General features: G+C 37.8%; 1 protein-coding gene across 9 annotated transcripts in view; it reads left to right on the top strand.

The window, feature by feature from the left end:
• Positions 1–20,000, top strand: part of Myo9a (myosin IXA) — a 240,569-nt gene that overhangs the window by 123,108 nt on the left and 97,461 nt on the right. For all 9 annotated transcript variants that reach the window (XM_037207448.1, XM_037207447.1, XM_037207451.1 and 6 more), the window contains 4 exons: positions 2,728–2,862; positions 8,160–8,281; positions 12,157–12,298; positions 14,364–14,559. In XM_037207448.1, coding sequence (XP_037063343.1) covers positions 2,728–2,862; positions 8,160–8,281; positions 12,157–12,298; positions 14,364–14,559 — 595 coding nt within the window. The remainder of the gene's footprint in view (positions 1–2,727; positions 2,863–8,159; positions 8,282–12,156; positions 12,299–14,363; positions 14,560–20,000) is intronic.

Here is a 20,000-nt window from a genome sequence, read left to right as displayed (position 1 = left end):
TGAGCCATCTCTCTAGTCCGTAAAATTATTCTTACATTTGTTTTTATATTTCAACTAATTCCATAACTATAAAATTAAATCTGGCCAGGTGGTGGTGGTGCATGCTTTTAATCCCAGCACTTGGGAGGCAGAGCCAGGCGGATCTCTGTGAGTTCAAGGCCAGATTGGTCTACAGATTGAGATCCAGGACAGGCACCAAAACTACACAGAGAAAACCCTGTCTTGAAAAACAAAACAAAAAAATTAAATCTGAATCTTATTGTTAGATGTATTTATTTGTGAAGTACATTATTTCATTTTCTTCTAAGTGACTAGATTTTTAGTAACCATAATTATATAAAACCCTTTTTTTTAGAGACAAGGTTTGTCTGTATAGCTTTGGAGCTTTCCCTGGAACTCACTCTGTAGCCTAGGTGGGCCTTGAACTCACAGAGATCCGCCTGCCTCTGCCTCCCATGTGCTGGGATTAAAGGCATGCCGCCGCCGCCGCCACCACCACCCGACTTCATAAAACCCTCTTGATACAGATTTCAAAACGTCTTCTATGTACATCATATTAGTTTACTTACTGTGTCTCAGCACCAGTGGAGAAATTTTCCCATTTAATCAAGAGTGTTATATCTCATGTTAGAATGAGATTGAGTTTGGGGTTGTATTACATGCTTGTAATCCTAGCACTGAAGAGGCTAAAATAGGAAGATTAGGACTTAGAGGCCAAGTCCCATTTTCAGGGGTGCAGGGTAGGAGGGAGAAAAAGATGGAATGGTTCGTTAGTTTTATTTTTGTTGTTATTATAAATAAAATATCTGACAAGTGTAACTTAAGGACACTTTATTTTGAATCACATTATGAGAATACAGCCCTCCATCATGGATAAGTCATGCCAGCAAGGGCTTGAGGTGGCTTGTTGCATCTTATCTATAGAACGGAAGCAGAAAGAGATGGATTCTGTCTTTCATCTCTCTCTCTTCATTGTATTCAGCCTGGTACACCACCCATATGTTCCCATACCCCAGCCAATGGAATAGTGCTGCCCACATTCAAAGTGGGTCTACCCTCAGTTCAACTCTCTGGAAATGTCCTCACAGATATGATCTGAGATTTTTCTCCTAGGAGCTTCTGGATTCTGTCAAGTTGGCAGTGAATATTAATAATCAATCTTGGTAACCGATATTATAGTTGAATCTGAATCATTCATAATAAGATGTTACAGAGATAATTCCTAGAAGTCAAATATCCAGAAAGAGAATAGTAGACATGTTCTCTACTAAATAGCTAGTATTTGAGTGTTGTTGCAGACATTGAACATGAGGAAATTCATTGGTTTGTTCTTCTTTGGTGGGTAGGGGTTAGGGTGGGATTTAATTACTTTTTAAACATTCATTTATTTGTTTATTTATGTATTTGACAAAGTCTCCCTGTGAAGCCCATGCTGGCCTTGGCCTCACATTCCTCCTGCCTCTACCTCTAGAGTGCTTTTTTTCTTTACATTTGTTTATTTATTTTGTGTTCGTGTTTATCTGGAGGACAACTTCTGGGAGTCAGTTTTCCCATTCTAGTAGGTGGTTTCTACAGCTAGAATTCAGCTTGTCAGGTTTGATGTCAAGTGCCTTTAGCTACTGAGCTACCTTGTATGCCTGCCATTTTAGTACTGAAAGCAAAATTGTTTATTTGGGGTTGAGATCTAATTAAGAAGAATTACATAGTTCTTTCATAACCAGAAATAACTTTATTTGCTGATCTTTCACTTAGGTAACATTTTGATTTTCTCATACCTGTTGTTTCTGTTCCCTCATAGGACTTAAGAATGTTTGAGTTGAGGGATTTCTTGGCTTTCTCAAGTTAAGATAATAGTTCACTCGCCTTATACTTTCTGTATTTTGAAATTGTAATGCAGAAATTACATGTGTTCAAATTTGTATTATTAAAGAAATATTTACAATGAAAAAAGCCTACTTTAGTTAATTTACCTACTAGCCTTAAGACCCCAAAATGTGAGTTTTGGATAGTTGCAAATGTACACACACACTGCGTATTGGTGAGTTAAGGTGACATCTCTCTCTCCTCCCACTCACATCTCTATCAGTTCTTGGTAACTAACTGCTATTTTAAAAGTTGAGGAAAACTCTTTAACACTGATGTAAATTGCCATAAGATAACCACTGTAACAGGAAAATATAGGTTGCTCTGATTGATTGCCATTTTACATTTTTACCATCTGCTGCAAAGTCCATTTTTCTTAAAAATCCATTCAATTTCATGTCCAGTGTTTAATAAATATCCATGTATTAAAAATATTTCTAACAAATTATGTAGTATTATTACAGATATATTCCTAAACGTATGTGTGCATGTATGTGGGTATATATGTATATTCATATGTCTGATGCTCACAAAGGCCAGTAGTGTCAAAAATCCCTGAAGTGGGAATCACTGATGGTTGTCAGTCACTTGATGTGGGTGCAGGGAACTGAAAGTGGGTCCTTTGCAGAAGAAGTGTGTGCTCTTAATTGCTGAGCCATCTCTCTAGCCCCCAAATATGTTTCCAAAGTTAGAATGCAGTACATTTTCCTGTTTTATGTGATAATTTACATCAGTGATTAACAGATTGCTATATATTTTATTTGAATACTGGACAGCACCAGAACTGTTACAGAAAGGAGTATTTTATTACTTGTAGTAAAATAAATAAGCTTGTTTTCAAATAAATTTTCTCTTGTTTTACAGACCTTGTCCATTGGTGTTCTTGATATTTTTGGTTTTGAAGATTATGAAAATAATAGTTTTGAGCAGTTCTGTATTAATTTTGCTAATGAACGTTTACAGCACTACTTTAACCAGCATATCTTCAAGTTGGAGCAAGTGAGTATCTAAATATGTGTATGTTTGCCCTTCTGCCCAAACTTTTGAATATTTGTCATAACTTTTGCAGTTTGCATTTTTTTTTATTATTACTATCATTAAGAGATTTTCTATTCATTTTACATACAAACCACATATTCCCCTGTCCTCCCACCTCCTGCCCCCACAGCCTTCTCCTCCAACCCACCCCCGATTCTCACCTCCTCCAAGGCAAGGTCTCCCATTGGGAGTCAGCAGAGCCTGGTACATCCAAGCCCCTCCTCCCTGCACCAAGGCTGCGCATACGCACTAGGCTCCAAAAAGCTGGCTCATGCACTAGGGATAGGTCCCGATCCCACTGCCTAAGGACCTCCTAAATAGTGCAAGCTAAACAGCTGTCTTTCCTATCCAGAGGGCCTAGTCCAGTACTGTGGGGGCTCTTCAGCTATTGGTCCACAGTTGATGTGTTCCCAATAGTTTGGCTAGTTTTCTCTGTACTTTTCCCCATCATGGTCTCGATGTCCCTTGCTCATAGAATCCCTCCTCTCTCATCAATTGGACTTGGCCTGGCACCCAGCCGTAGATCTCTACATCTGCTCCGATAGGTCACTGGATGAGGGCTCTATGATGACAGTTAGGGTATTCAGCCATCTGGTCACCAGATTAGGCCAGTTCAGGCACCCTGTCGACTACTGCCAGTAGTCTAAGATGAAGTCATCCTTGTGGATTGCTGGGAACCTCCCAAGTACTGTTTCTCCCTGTTCCCATGATGTCTTCATTTATCATGGTATCTCTTTTCTTTCTCTCCCACTCTGTTCTCGTTCCAGCTTGAACCTCCCATTCCCCTATGTTCTTATTCCCCATCCCTTGCCTTCCATTACCCCCCTTACCCCCAGTTTTCTCATGTAGATCTCATCTATTTCTCCTTCACTGGCCGACCCATATGTCCTTTCTAGGGTTCTCCCTGCTAGCTAGTCTCCTTAGAACTGTGGGTTGCAGTCTGGTTATCCTTTGCTTTACATCTAGCAGTCTGGTTATCCTTTGCTTTATATGTAGTATCCATCCACTTATGATTGAGTACATACCATGTTTGTCCTTCTGAGTCTGGTTTACCTCACTCAGGATGATGTTTTGCACTTTTATTCAGATAGTATGGTGGTCATATTGCTCACTATAAGGAAATGACAAATCAGAGCAAAGATTTTCAGCCGTGTCATACAGACGTTTCTTACTTTTTCAGTAGTTGCTAGGTATCAAACCCGGTCCTCTGCAAATGTAGCAAGTATTCTTAACCACTGAGCTATCTCTCCAGCCCCATCAAGAAAATTTTTACATAGAGCAATTCATTTATTCTAAACTAAAAGTCTGTAAAATTTTCCTAAATTAAGGGGAATTAAGACAAGATGTGTTGGGGCTAGAGAGATGGTTCAGTGAAAACAGCACTGGCTCTTCTTCCAGAGGACCCAGGTTCAAGTCTTAGGACTCATGGCAACTCACAGCCATGTACTCTAGTTGCTGAGGATTTAACAGCCTCTGTTCTCTTCTGGCCTTCATGGGCTCCAGGCACACGTAGGGTTCACAGACAAACATGACATTCAGGCAGAACACCCATGTACATAAAATAGAAAATTTCAGGACCTTGTAGGAATGAGGTCATGGTCCCAGCCTGTGCTCATGGCTTGTCTATTGTAAGTGTTATCTCAAACATTTTGTCATGGTCTATATCTCTTGAGCTGCCTTTTTCACCCTACTCTTCTCAGGGCAAGAAGCTTGTTGCAGCTTTAAGGTCAGGTTCAGTCTTCACCTTTCCCCAGTAAAATGCAATCCTTGTGCTTGTTTTGGTATGCCAGAGGTGCAGTGGCAGTGACTGAGGGCCCAAGAATGTCACTGTCATATCACCAAGTAGGCTCAGATATTGTTGAGCCTGTACAGGAGTTGATTCATCATAGATACCAGCCACATCCTTTACATTTCTGGAGGATTTATCCTCTTGGGTACTATTCGAGGTCCTTCAGTTGCTCCACAACTATTAGATACCACCCTGTTTGGCTTGCTTGAAGGAATAGCTACTTCGAAAAAAAACTTCTTGATTCTCCTCCAAGGGCCTTCATGTCAGGGGTTTAACCAACAGTCCTTACCGTGGAACACGCCATCACTACCTCATATCCCTTATTTATTTGTGTGTGTGTGTGTGTGTGTGTGTGTGTGTGTGTGTGTGTGTGTGTGTGTGTATAACAGCGATAATTTTTTTCAGAGGAAACAATGGGAGACAGAAGACGATTGGATATTTTTTCTTAAAACTAAAGCTTATTTAGGCCTGCTTATTAGTTGTATTCTTGTTATAACAAATGTTCAAAGTGGAATGAAAAACAGAATAATAATAATTATTATTATTAATTATTATTTTGGTTTTTCGAGATAAGGATTCCCCGTGAAGCTCTGGCTGTATTGGAACTCATTATGTAGTTCAGGCTGCCCTCAAACTCAGGAATTTGCCTGTCTCTGCCTCCCAAATACTGGGATTAAAGGTGTGTGCCACCACCACCAGGCTGTGAAATTATTTTTTTAAAGTATGTGAATATAAATGAGTATATTACTAAATTTGACAAAGATAGGGACTTTTCTAGTTTAATATTTAAATAGAATTAATATACATACGGAAAATAGCATATGCATAAGATTGTGACATCTTTGTATTAACTGGTAAGTTATGGAAAATTTTATTTGTGTTAAACATTGAAAGTTAAAGATGTATGCTACAATTTCTAGAATATGCACAAAATAGCAAATGAATAAAAAATATTTTCCAAATTAATATAGATTATAAGTAAAGCAAAAATAACCCAGCCAATCCAAAGACTAACAAAAGGAAGTATAAAAGAAGTGCCTGGAAATTGGGGCATGTGGCACATATCTGTAGTTCAGCTATTGGAAGGCCCTGGGCAACAAAATGAGAAGCAATGCCAAGAAAACAGGATAAATGCTCAAAAGAAGAAATAGTAAGGTACCAGGGAGTACACTAAGCATAAATGAATTGATTGCTTTAGTAGCTGAAAATCATCAGACTGATGAATAGCAAAGTTTATCAGAGGCATTCCAAATATTATACACAAAGCTAAAAGTAAAATGGTATAAACAAAGGTTTATCAAACATTAACAAAAAGTGTTTGTAGCTCTATTAGTGAGTATAAAAGGGAATATTTCATAATGCTAAAAAGATCAGTTCTTTTTGTGTACTTGTTTGTTCTTAAGACAGGATTTCTCTGCCTAACCCTGGATGTCCTGGAACTTGCTCTTTAGACCAGGCTGGCCTTGAATTCAGAGATCCACCTGCCTCTGACTCCAAGTATTGGGATTAGCATGTCTATAGTCCCAAATTTATGGGTATCTGATAAGATAGTTTCAAAGTACATGAAGCAAAAATTAATAAAACAAATCAGGAATATACATTTGCATCTGTAAATGGAATATTTTAACTTTGTATTTTGAATAACTTAATAGAACCAACATTCAAAACACAAGAAAGGCTATAAAAGTACTATTATAGGCTATTAAAGCATCAATAAAAATCAGTTGGTACTTTTGTGTGTATCCCATTGCTGTCTGCCTTGTGTATCAGTATGCCAGATTCTCTGAACCTAACTGATTATTGAGACCTAGTTAATGAAATGATATGAAGAATACTAAACCCATCTGAAGAATACATTTTTTCTAAGTTCACATGGGGTATTTACAAAATTAGTGCTTATGTTGTTTTGGACCATAAAGCAAGGGTCAACTTTCCAAGAATTAACACATATTTTAGTACTATAATAAAATTACAAGCTGCACGGTGGTGGTGCATGCCTTTAATCCCAGTACTTGGCAGAATTGGGAGGATCTCTGAGTTCAAGGCCAGCCTGGTCTACAGAGCAGAGTTCCAGGACAGCCAGGACTATCCTGTCTTGAAAAAGAAACAAATAAAATTATTGTAGAAACTAATAAATAATGAGAACAAAAAGTACATGTAGAGATAAAAGTTAAGCAATGTCCCTTTAAGGCTAGAGATATAGTATATTGAGAAAACATTTGTTAGCATTTGTTGAGATTCCTACAGTTCAGCACTCACTGCTGCCAAACAACATCAAAAATTCAAAACCAGGTAAATATGTTTCTTAGTAGTTTAGAAATTAATAAAAGAGAAACTAGCTACAGCTAACCAGTATGCTGTGTTAATGTTATAGTTAATTTTATACCTGTTAAGACATTTTCATGTTAAGAATCAGTGATCGCCCCTAAAACCTTAGACAATGATCAGTAAATGAAGTCTGGGAAATAATTCCATTTCTTTTTTCTTTTCTTTCTTTCTTTCTTTCTTTCTTTCTTTCTTTCTTTCTTTCTTTCTTTCTTTCTTTCTTTCTTTCTTTCTTTCTTTCTTTCTTTCTTTCTTTTTTTTCTTTCTTTCTTTCTTTCTTTCTTTCTTTCTCTCTCTCTCTCTCTCTCTTTTTCTCTCTCTCTTTCTCTTTCTTTCTTTCTTTCTTTCTTTCTTTCTTTCTTTCTTTCTTTCTTTCTTTCTCTCTCTCTCTCTCTCTCTCTCCTCTCTCTCTCCCTCTTTCCCTCCCTCCCTCCCTCTCCCTCCCTCTCTCCCTCTCTTTTTCTTTTTTTGGTTTTTCAAGATAGGATTTCTCTGTGTAGTTTTGGTTCCTATCCTGGATCTCGCTCTGTAGACCAGGCTGGCCTGGAACTCACAGAGATCTGCCTGCCTCTGCCTCCTGAGTGCTGGGATTAAAGGTGTGTGACACTGTGCATGGCTATAATTCCATTCTTAATTATCTCAGATAAAAGAAAAATACCCTGGAATAAACCTAACTAAGGAAGTGAAAGACCTGTACAATGAGGCCTTGAAAAAAAAAATGGAGAAAGAAATTGGAGGCACTTGAAGATGGAATGATCTTCCATGATCATGAATTGGAAGAATTACTACTGTAAAAAATAGCTATTCTGTCAAAAGTATGATATAAATTCAGTGCAGTCCCCATCAGTATCACTAGTCACAGAAATATTCCTAAAGTTCACATGGAAGTGAAAAAAGACCCTAAGTAGCAGGAATGGTCCCGACCACAAAGAATGATGTAGAAGCTACCACTATATCTGAGTTCAAGTTATAGTAAAGAGTCATGAACATTTAGATCAGTGTAATAGGCTAGATGACCCAGATAAAACACGTGTGACTGCAGCCTAGTTAACAGAAAAACAAAAAACAAAAAACCTTTGTTATATGCCTGTTATTTTCTGCAAGATAAATAAGTTGATATTTTGTTACTTGTTTTTTTTTCCAGGAGGAATATAGAACTGAAGGTATCAGTTGGCACAACATAGATTATATTGATAATACTTGTTGCATAAATCTTATTAGCAGAAAACCAACAGGACTGCTTCATCTTTTGGATGAAGAAAGCAAGTGAGTATAGTGCTTTTCAGTTTCATGATTGACCATTGTGCTTTTTTAATGGCTTCCCCTTCATTTGAGGCAGAACCTCCTTCACTGTGTAACTGTGGCCAGGCTGGGACTAGGGACCACTGCAGCCCCAGATTAGCCTCAAGACTCACAGCAGTTTTAGTTTCTTATGCTCCTTAGTGCTAGCTTTACAAGCATGTACCACCAACCAGCTTAGTCTAAGTAAGGTTAAATCTTTTAATAATGTTTCAAATAAAGACTGAAAGGTTCTTCTGTATATGTCTGGAAAGAAAACCATATACTTCCATGTAGACTGCACTAAATCATGAACAGTTCTTTTTTTAGAATCCTCTTACAAAGTTTAATGTCAAATTTTTTGATACATATTTCTTTAGTCTTGAGAATTTCATACATGTAAACACTGAATGAAATATGATCACATCCATCCTCTCTTCCCTCCCTCCAACCTTCTTTGCTTCTATATTATCTCCAAAACTCCAAATTTCATGTCCCATCCTCTTTCCCCACTTTCTTTTTTTTTTTTTTTGGGTGTGGAAGATCCACCTGCCTCTGCTTCCTAGTTGCTGGGATTAAAGGAGTGTACAATCACACTCAGGTGTTGTTTTGTTTGATTATCTACTAATTCTAATTAGTTCTACACAAATATGCATGGATGTAGGTCCATTCACTGGAGCATGGGAATCTTACCACTGACCACATCCTGACATCTATGGTTTTAAAAGATTTTTTTTTTTCCTGTCTCTCCCTCTTTTCTACCCCTTAGACAGGGTCTTGCTACATAGCCTTGTCTGCTCTTGAAGTTGAGATCTTCTATCCTCTGCCTCCTAAGTGCTGGCATTGCAGGAATGCAATAACTCACTCAGTTCTTAAATTGAGTTTTATTTACTTATATCTTATTGGAGGCTGGAGTGTGTATGTGATATTGTACTTATGTGGAGTCAAAGGACAACATGAAGGAAGAGTTTTTCTCCTTTCACCACGTAGATCCTGGGGGGGTCAAACCAAGTTGTCAGGCTTGGCAGCAGATGTTGTTACTCACTGAACTATCTCATCAGTCCTTGAATTAAGTTTTACACAGGAAATGTGCTTGCTTTAAAATGAATAGCTACTTCGGATACAATCTCCTTCCCCCACCCCAAATAAAACCAACCCAGCAGTACCACATATCCATGAATGTTTGTTGAATATTGGACCTTGGGAGAACCTTTCTTCGCATTTCTATCCTGCTTCTTTAGAAACTTTTTTCTCTATTTCAGAGAAAGAGAAAAATTGATCATACACTTTTAAATTACTCAGAGGGTTAGGAAGTTAGTGGATTTTTACCTACAGACAGTAAGATGAGTTTCTTACTAGAAGAGGGGAATATTCTATGTGATGTAGTTTACAGATTCTAGACTTTCCTAGGCTGGGGTTTGGAATTGCTTACTCTTCACCTTCATTATCCATACCGGTTCTGAGTAGGAACACTACACATTTAAAGCACCCTTAAAGGGACATTTATTTTGACAGTAGGCTTAGTGGCTTGAAACAAGGTAGGAATAGAATTGGTGATAGTAGTGTAGAGCTATAGCTTCTTCTTCAAATTATAAGTTATAATCCTTTGTAGAATTTATGTGGCTTTAGAATTTTGGAATAAACTTAGAAAGTTTTTAGGCCAGGATAGTATTTGAATACAAAAGCTGACCACAGTTACTAGAATAATGTCAGTGTTGAAAATATACAAAAAGCTGGTCAGTGGTGGTGCCTGCCTTTAATCCCAGCACTTAGGAGGTAGAGGCAGGCGGATCTCTGAGTTTGAGGCCAGCCTGGTCTACAGAGTGAGTTTAAGGTCAGCTAGAGCTATACAGAGAAACTCTGTCTTTGAAAAACTAAGAGAGGGAGGGACAGAGAGAGAGAAAATGAGAACATACCAAAGCTTGTTAACATTTGTTTACTCCCTGTAGGCTGGCGGGTAATGTCTGAAGTAGTTATTAGTAGCATTTGATTCTATTAACACTGCTATACCTAGCATTGTGCTTATTTTATGAACTAGAAAACCAGTTATGAAAGGTTACTTGGCTTGTTTCAGGATACTGACATAACTGGTAATATATGCAGGGATGATCTGAAACCAGTAGCAATTCTCTTTCTCGATTCTACTATTTTTGTTATAGTTTTGAATAATTTTTACACATTGAAATTGGTGTTAACCACTGGGCAGTGGTGGCGCATGCCTTTAATCCCAGCACTTGGGAGGCAGAGGCAGGTGGATCTCTGTGGGTTTGAGGCCAGCCTGGTCTACAGAGCGAGATCCAGGATAGGAACCAAAACTACACAGAGAAATCCTATCTTGAAAAACCAAAAAAAGAAAAAGAAAGAGAGGGAGGGAGGGAGGGGGAGGGAGGGAAAGAAGGAGAGAGAGAGAGAGAGAGAGAGAGAGAGAGAGAGAGAGAGAGAGAGAAAAGAAAAAAAGAAAGAATTACTTTGGGTCTCAGTTTAAAAGGCTTCAATCTGTTTCTTTGTCTTAGTTGCTTTAGGCTTGAGGGGGCTGCTCACCCCAGGATAGTCTAGACACAAAGATAAGGGGTGAAGGTGGGTTCTAGTGACCTACTTCTTTCAATTAGACCATATCTTCTAATAGTTTACTCAGTTGTAGATTCATTATGATCCTGTCATTATTTTTTTTTTTAACCTGTGAACACTGCTTGTGAACATTGAGGACTAAGCTTTAAATGTATAAGTTTTCAGGAAACATTTCATAAACAAATCATAATTCTTTGACTCTGGATCCAAAGGCTCATGTTTAGCTAATAATGCAAATTATTTAGTTCACCTCCAAGAGTTCCTGTATAGTTTGAACTTTAACCAAAGTTTGGCTAGGGACTAGTATAGTGGTAGAGTGTCTGCCTATCATGCACAGGACTCTGGGTCCAATCCCCAGACTACCAAAAAAATGTTTATCCCAAAGTTCAAAGTCCAGAAGGCAACTTTTAGTCGTGATCTCTTACAAAATTAAAACTGCCAGTTGTGTACATTTAACACATAGTTATAAGGACAGGCACAGGATCAACAATCTTATGCACAAGGGAGGGATGGGAGCATAGAAAGGAGCGTCCTGGCTAAGGCAAAACCAAAACCCACTAGCGTACTATTAAATCTTGAACATCCATATCTATCACCCAAGTCACACAATGGTATAATCAGAGCTCTAATGGGCTCAGGTAGCTCCACCTTTATGGCTTTGCAATCTCCAGCTTTCCTGGTAACTCTCTGAAGCAGTTCGCCTGTAGCATTCTTTGGAGATCTTCCATGTTTCTGGCATCTCCAACTTCCTGTAGTCTCCATTGCAACTTGGGCTCCCTCATAGCTCTTTTCTGGGTTTCTGATTCTCCCTGGCCTCCCTGTCCTTCTTCTGAAATCTGGTAGAATCCCTCACAATTCCACAACTCTTATTTTTTTTAATTATACTCATGATGTTCATTAATTACACTCATGGTATTAAATACATTTGTGATATTCATTGATTACATTTGCAGTATTCATTTAATAATTATTTATGATATTAATTACATTAATTCCCACAACTGTTAATGTTTGCAAAATCAGCATTACCTGGATGACACTAAATACAGCATTTGCTGTGAACTTTACTGTTGGGGCCCACTTATCCTTGGCTCTTAAGTACTTGGACAGCGGTGATGAGCAAATGAATTTTGGGGAGACAGTTTTCTAGGAGGCCCTGTTTGAATAAGGCATGAGAAACTCTTTGTTAACTGTATAGTATATATTAGACAGCACTGTAATTATAATGTACTTTATTATTATGGTATATAAATGACTACATCTTTCTCATAATTTGATACCTTCCCCCAATTCAGCTTTCCACAGGCTACAAATCAAACATTACTAGACAAGTTTAAACATCAACATGAAGAGAATTCTTATATTGAATTTCCAGCTGTGATGGAGCCTGCTTTTATCATAAAACATTATGCTGGAAAAGTAAAATATGGAGTAAAGGTCAGTAAATTTCTTACTGAATATGGTTTTAGAACAGAGATATTTTTTAAAATATAGAACATTTTTTACTCCTTGACAGTTTTATGCATGTAAACAGTGTTTCTTTTTCTTTCTTTCTTTCTTTTTTTTTCCAGACAGGGTTTCTCTTTTTACAAACTCAGAGATCCTCCTATCTCTGCCTCCCAAGTACTGGGATTAAAGGCATGTGCCACAACTGCCCGGTGTGAACATTGTTTCTTGATCACAGTCACCTCCCAGCTCTTCCTCCAGATGTATGATTACTAGCTCTGGCATACTACTCTCTCATCTAGTTTTTGGAGGCTCTGAATCAGTAGTATCATTTGGAGACACTTTGTAAGGATAGAAGTAGAATTGAGATCTACTTTTCTAATTGATGTTTCTGCTGGTTTCTTTCTCAAGATAAATGTACTAGGCCATTCTAGTGAACTTTCTAAATATAGAAGAACAGATTGTTCTATTGTGTCTGTATTGTTCAGATTGTCTATGTGTCTCAAACTCGTTGTCCACTCTTATAGTTTATTTGTTTCCTTTGATATGATACTCATAATGGTCTTTTAGAAGCGTCTGTTCGTGGTGCACCATTAGGCAGTTGTGAGCTTTCATTCTTGCTAGGTTTATCAATATTAACTCCTGCATATATTTTATGTACCTCATGAATTGGTTAACTCTTAAATCTTGGGAAGCTTAAACTTGCCACTTAAGATACTTAGAATATAGAGCCAGGAGAATTAGGAGTTCAAGGACATTTTTTGGTTTGCTACACAGAAAATCTGAGACTATTCTGAGCTACATGAGACTCTGTCTCAAAAACAGAAAACAAAATGATACCAAAAACCAATGAGACACTCATCTCAATATTTCATTTTATTGCTGTATTACATGGAAACATTAAGCAAAACTCTTCTAAGTAGTTGATGAATCAGTCTAGAAGATCACAACTAAAATTACTTGCCATTCTAATAAGATCTGTTTTCAACTGATTAGTTAGAAATGCAGTATGTTAAAGTTTGTAGAATCATTTTAGACAAATGCTTGAAAAGAAATTAGGATGAAAAGTTGAAAAGTAATTATATCATATTTCATCTCAAGAAACTCGGAAAACAGCACATTGAACCCAGTAGAATGAGAAGGACATGATAAAGATCAGAAATCAACACAATAAAAAGAATGAAAAAGAAATCAATAAAGCTTCTGGGGGTGGTGGCATACACTTTTAATCCCAGCACTTCTGAGGCAGCAGTAGTAGGATCTCTTTGAGTTCAACTAGCCTGCTCTACATAATGAGTCCCAGGACCACCCAGGGCTATGTAGTGATACCCTGTCTCAAAACAAAACAAAACCCACCAAAATTGGAAAAAAAAAAAAAAAAGACATCAACAAAGTCTAATGTTAGTTCCATTCTACATAGTAATATAAACAGTGTTCTATAAAAAGAGCTGATAATAGAAACATATATAAATTATAGGTATCAAAAATAACAAAGGTCCTTCATTCTTCTATATTATTCATTCTCTGTGCAGCCACAGATGTTTATAAAACACCAACTGGCTGCTATCATTACATTTACCTTCCTTTTATCATTGAATGAATCAAAATAAAACCAAGCTATACCTTATAGACCTTAAGTATGTTATTTGTCTATTTTCCCACCACTTGCACTTTTCCCATTTGTTCTGCCCCTGCTTTATTGCTTTACTTCTAACCTGTCCACTGTCTCCACAGAGAACAAGTAAGGTGCTCTTTTGCCTAGTTTTCTCAAGACTGGCTCTTTTAGGTAGCTATCTTACCATTTTATCTAATACCCCTTCAAGTTCACTGTCTAATAATCCACAATGAAATTGAGTTCACTCTGTATTTATTACATAATTCAGTAGTTTCAGACTTGGCCAGCACTTTTTGGAAGATATTTTGTTCAGATAGCTACTCAGAATAGAATTCAATTTCATAATTTCTGTTCATGCAGCACTCAAACCTGTCACCTATTATTATCTTCTTGATTTGAATAGTCTTTTTCACAAATATCATTGGTACTTTTTTCACATAGGATTTTCGGGAAAAAAATACAGATCATATGCGTCCAGACATTGTGGCTCTTCTGAGAAGTAGCAGGAATGCCTTTGTCTCTGGGATGACTGGAATTGATCCTGTAGCTGTTTTCCGATGGGCAGTTCTCCGAGCTTTTTTCAGAGCTGTGGTTGCCTTCAGGGAAGCTGGGAAAAGACACATTCAGAAAAAAAGTGGTAAGCCATCCTTGCTAGTATTCTGCCATGATAATACTTTTTATTTTGTTCTGTTTTCTTGCCATGATTCTCTGGAATCATGTTTCATAATTGATAAATCACATATATCTTTTTTTTTTTTTTTTTTTTGGTTTTTCGAGACAGGGTTTCTCTGTGTAGCTTTTTGCGCCTTTCCTGGAACTCACTTGGTAGCCCAGGCTGGCCTCGAACTCACAGAGATCCACCTGCCTCTGCCTCCCGAGTGCTGGGATTAAAGGCGTGCGCCACCACCGCCCGGCAAATCACATATATCTTTAAGTGATTAAATATATGTTTGTTTATTTATGTAGGCATATGTCGCTATATATTCATTAATAGATATTTATGGGAATGAGTGTCTTAATTAGGGTTCCTATAGTGTGATGAAACACCATGACCAAGGCTACATATAAATGAGATCATTTAATTGGGGGCTTGTTTAAAGTTGTTAGAGGGTTAGTCCATGGCTATTATAGTTCAGGTAAGCATAGTGCAGGAGCAGTAGCTGAAAGCTTACGTCTGATCTGAAAGTTGCACGTAGAGAGAATGAGACGGGCCTGGCAAGGGTTTCAGACTTCAAAAGCCCAGTCCTAGTGGCACCTCCTCCAAGGCCACACTTCCTCCAACAAGGCCACACTTTCTCCTCCAAGGCCACACTTCCTCCAACAAGGCCACATTTCCTAATTCTTCTCAAACAAATCCACCAACCGCAGACCAAGCATTCAAATATATGAGCAAATGAGGGCCACTTGTTCAAATCCCCACAATGAGTATAATGCATGTGGTAGTAAGAGCAAAAAAACAAGCTGATAATCATATAATTCAGAATTTAATTTTAATGTTTTCTCTGTTTTGTTCATCTGTATTTTTTCTACAAATGAAATCGTAATTTAATATATAAAAGCAAATTAGGAAACAAAAATATTAGAATCAGTCAGTATAATATGTATGGTAGTCATCTTATCTGTTGACTAGCTTTGTAACTTAGAGTACTTTTCTATTAAAGAGTCAATACTGCATCTTTTCATTAAGTATTTTTTTTCATTAACCTTCTCTCAGTTTATTGAGTTTTTAGTTTGAAATTAAAATTTGTTTTTTTCTAGGTACTTCCTCTTTAAGCCATAAAACATCCCATTTTATATTTTGTGTGAGGGCAGTTTCATAGACACTTGTGCCCCTTTGGATTGTGCTGTAGTATTTGCTCTAGCTGTAGTCTTAGAACATTGCTGCATAGTTAGAATTTTCTAATCTATATGTAGTTTGAGACATGCCTTTCAGTGGAATTGTGAGAATGCTTCCTTGTTCCGGTGGTTCCCAAACTGACTTGTATGTACTTGTAGTAAACCTTCAAAGTCAGCTTTTAAACTTCATTTCTTATTTCTAGATTATATGTATGTACTACTTTTTTAAAATAGGGATAATTAAAATTTATTGGAGAAATAAAAGAGCACTTCAGATCTGCTCTTCCTCTAAGTGATTTTAAGAGGTGATTTTTTTTCTTTAAAGAGGCTTTAAGGAAAAAATTTCCTTTGAGATACTTAGTTTGAAGAACAGGAAGGAAATGAGATGAAATAAGAGTCAACAAAGCTAAGTAGACCTATTGGACAGCATCAAGCATATCAACATTTAGCTGTTCAGAAGAGTCAGAAACAGTCTTTGAAGAAATCATGGCTATAGGTTTTTTATTATATTTGACCAATTATTCTGCACATGCTAGGTCATCAGTAATGACAAGGAGGATGGATTCACAGAGATCCAAACATAAATACATCATAATTAAACTATCTGGAGATAGGCAGGCCAGATGGTTTTAACAGACAGGTAATGGCACTTGCTGCCAAGCCTGATGCCTGAGTTTCATCTCCAAGACGGACAGGAAGGAAAGGACCAACTCCTGCAAGTTGTCCTCTGACCTTCACAGGCCATGGCAAGTGTGCATCCCCCATCCCATGAATAAATGTAATTAAAAATGTAAAGTAAAAGAGACAATATGAAAAGCAAGTGGTAGTAGGAAAGTGATTTGTCATGTATAAAGGACCTAGACTAAGATCAACAGATGGTTTCTTATCAGACCTCACTGGAGTAGGAGTTAGTAGAATATTATATATTTAAAATGTTGAAAGGAAAAAAAAAAGATAAAATGAATAATTCTACCTCCCACAAAATGTCTTTCAGAATGATAGCATTTAAGATATTCTAATTGACAGCCAGATGTGGTGGTGCACGCCTTTAATTCCAACGCTTAGGAGGCAGACGAAGGTGGGTCTCTTGAAATTCTAGGCCAACTTAATCTATATAGTGAGTTCTAGGACAGCCAGGACTATTTAGAGAGACCCTGTCTCAAAAACAAAACAAAACCAAAAAGATAGTCCTAGAGAAAAGAATCCTAAATGAATTATTAGCAGACTTTCCCACTGTCTTCGTCAGTGTTCTATTACTGTGAAGAGACACCATGATTACAACTCTTTTTGTGAAGAGACACCATGATTCCAACTCTTTTTAATTTTTTAATTAATTCTTTGTGGATTTTACATTATGCATCCTGATCCCGTTCATCTCCTCATCCCTTTGTATCTGCCCACTGCCCTTGCAACTTCCCCTCAAATAAAAATAAAATTTAAAAGAAAAAGAAAAACAAACAGACCAAAACAACAATAACCAAAAAAAGGTCTCAGTATGGAAAGCTATAGTTGTGACACAGTGAGTTACACAGTATACCCTTTAGTCCATACTTTTTTTTTTTTTTTTTTTTTCGAGACAGGGTTTCTTGGTGTAGTTTTGGTGCCTGTCCTGGAGCTCGCTCTGTAGATCAGGCTGGCCTCGAACTCATAGAGAACCACTTGGCTCTGCCTCCTGAGTGCTGGGATTAAAGGTGTGCGCCACCACCACCCGGCTTAGTCCATACATCTTTACTTCTACGTGTTCACTGCATTGAGTCATTTGGTCTGGTTTGAGCCTCTAGTTTCTGCTATACCCTTGATACTGGGCCTTCACTGGGACTCCTTTTGGACATCCTGTTGTTGCCTTGTGTCATTGAGATCCTGCATCTTTGGATCTACAGGTCTGACCCCTTCACATGCTCCAGCAGTTCAGAGATGGATGTTGGGGTATGCCCTGGTTCTGGGACTGGGTTGGTCAGCCTGCTAGTTTTTCCTCATTGACACAGCCAGAGTGAGCTCTCCAGCACTGCCTCGGCTAGCTCACCCACTGCAGCAGGCAACAAGGAGCAGGACTAGTTCTCCTGCTGTCACATCCTCAGAGCCAAAGCTGGCTCAACCAAGTCCTGCTCTACTGTTTTGCCCAGGTGAGGTGCAGGGCTGCTTCCCCAAGTGTACAGCACCTTTTTTTTTTTTCCTTTTTTTTATTAAGAAATTTCCTACTCACTCTATACACCACCCTACAGCACCTCTTATAATGGAATACATTTAACTGGGGTTGGGCTTATAGTTTCAGAGGTTTAGTCCATTATTGTCATGGCCAGAAGCATGGCAGCAAGCAGACAGAAATGGTGCTGGGGAGGTAGCTGAGAGTTCTACATCTGGGTGGGCAGGCAGCAGTCGGAGAGAAACATTGGGGCTGACTTGAGCATTTGAAACCACAAAATGCCCCCCCCCCCAATTTCCTCTAATAAGGCCATACGTAATCCCTGTCAAGTAGTGCTATTCCCTAATGACCAAGTATTTAAATATATGTGCCTATGGGGGGGCATTCCTATTCAAACCATCACACCCCTATAGGAAATATGAAAGGAAGCTCTTGTGATTGAAATGGTTAATGTAATAGTAATGGCCTGGAGAGTTGTCTTATCAGTTAAAAGCACTTGCTGCTTTCCCAGATGACCTGAGTTCATTTCTCAGCATCCATGTTAGGTTGCTCACAACCATTGGCAACTCCAGCTCCAGGGGCAATCAATTGCCCTCTTTTGGCCCTGAGGGAATTGTATTCATGTGTGCATATACAGAAATAGACACATATACACACATATATATAATAGGATATATATGATAGTTAACTACAAAAAGATGGAATAAATATAATTTCTCTATTTTCCAGCACTCTGATTTGAGAGATAGCTGCTTAAAGTAATAATTATAATTCTTTGCTGATCGTTGTACTGTTTAAAAGAAATTACTTTTTTTGATAGTACAGTGTAAAGAAAAGGATAGGGGTCACTTTTTATGTAACTGAAATTGTTTTTTAATTTATACTAGAGCACTCTAAATTACTATTAATTAAAATTTTCATGTCAACTGTTAATAACTTTAAAAAACATGTTTGATACAAACGAGAGCAGTAATGAAAGAAAAGAGGACTAAAAATGCCTTGATTTGTTAGAAAGCAGATAAAAGCCTTCTGTATAACAAGTAGCTTATGAAAGAAATGACAAGAACAGGTAGAAGATACTTTGAGCTGGAGATAAGAACAAACAGAGTTCAAACTAGTCCCTGCTTGTTTAGTTTTTGTCCTGCCATTCGTTGTTTATGGGTCAGAGGAACATAGAAACCTTGCCTGAAAATGATTGTGTATTGGTTACATAGTGTCTTGACATAGGTGTTTTTACTCCTAGGAGAAAACCAAATAGTATCTCATGACTTACAAAATACAGCATAAGAAGTGCTTGTAGAGAGGCTGGTGAGATGAGAGGTTAAGAGCACTGACTTCTCTTCCAGAGGTCTTGAGTTCAATTCCCAGTACCCACATGGCTCACAACCCTCTGTAATAAGATCTGGCTCCCTCTCTGTATACATAATAAATAAATAAATCTTTAAAAAAAAGTGCTTGTAGAAAGGTTTATACTGGTGGGTGGGCACATGGCTTTAGGAGGCTGAGGCAGGAGGATTTCTGTGAGTTTGAGGCCAGCCTGGTCTACAAAGCAAGTTCCAGGATAGCCAGAGCTGTTACACAGAGAAACCATGTCTGGAAAAACAATAACAACAAAAAAAGTAAAACCAGAAAAATTTAGCAAAAATAAGCTAAATTGACACCCCGTGCTAGACTGGCCACTATTTGAAATGGCAATATTGGTAGATAAGTACAAACAACAAATAATGACTTCTGAAGGAATAGAAGATTGAATTCTGGCTTATAAATTAGAAATTATATTACTAATTTGCCATACCCATACAGTGAAATGTTACTCATAAAAGGAATAAAGTATGGGTAAATGTCGTGCCACATATTTAAGAAAACCCAAACCCAAAACAAGAATAACAACAAAACAAAGTAGCCAGGTGTAGTGGTATGCACCTTTAATCCCAGCACTTGGTAGGCAGAGACATCCTGTCTCAACCCCCTCCCCAGTAAAAGCAGTATGCTCTGTGAAAAGAGGCACAAAAGACTATATCTTATATGATTCTATTCATAACAATTGTTAGTAGTCAAATCCATAGAGTAGAATTTTGATTGATTGTCTGGGAATGGTG

Source organism: Peromyscus leucopus, chromosome 7 (genome assembly GCF_004664715.2).
Source record: "Peromyscus leucopus breed LL Stock chromosome 7, UCI_PerLeu_2.1, whole genome shotgun sequence".
Classification (NCBI taxonomy): Eukaryota; Metazoa; Chordata; class Mammalia; order Rodentia; family Cricetidae; genus Peromyscus; species Peromyscus leucopus.
Note: the sequence above shows the minus strand (reverse complement) of the source record. Positions and strands in the feature narration are given on the sequence as shown.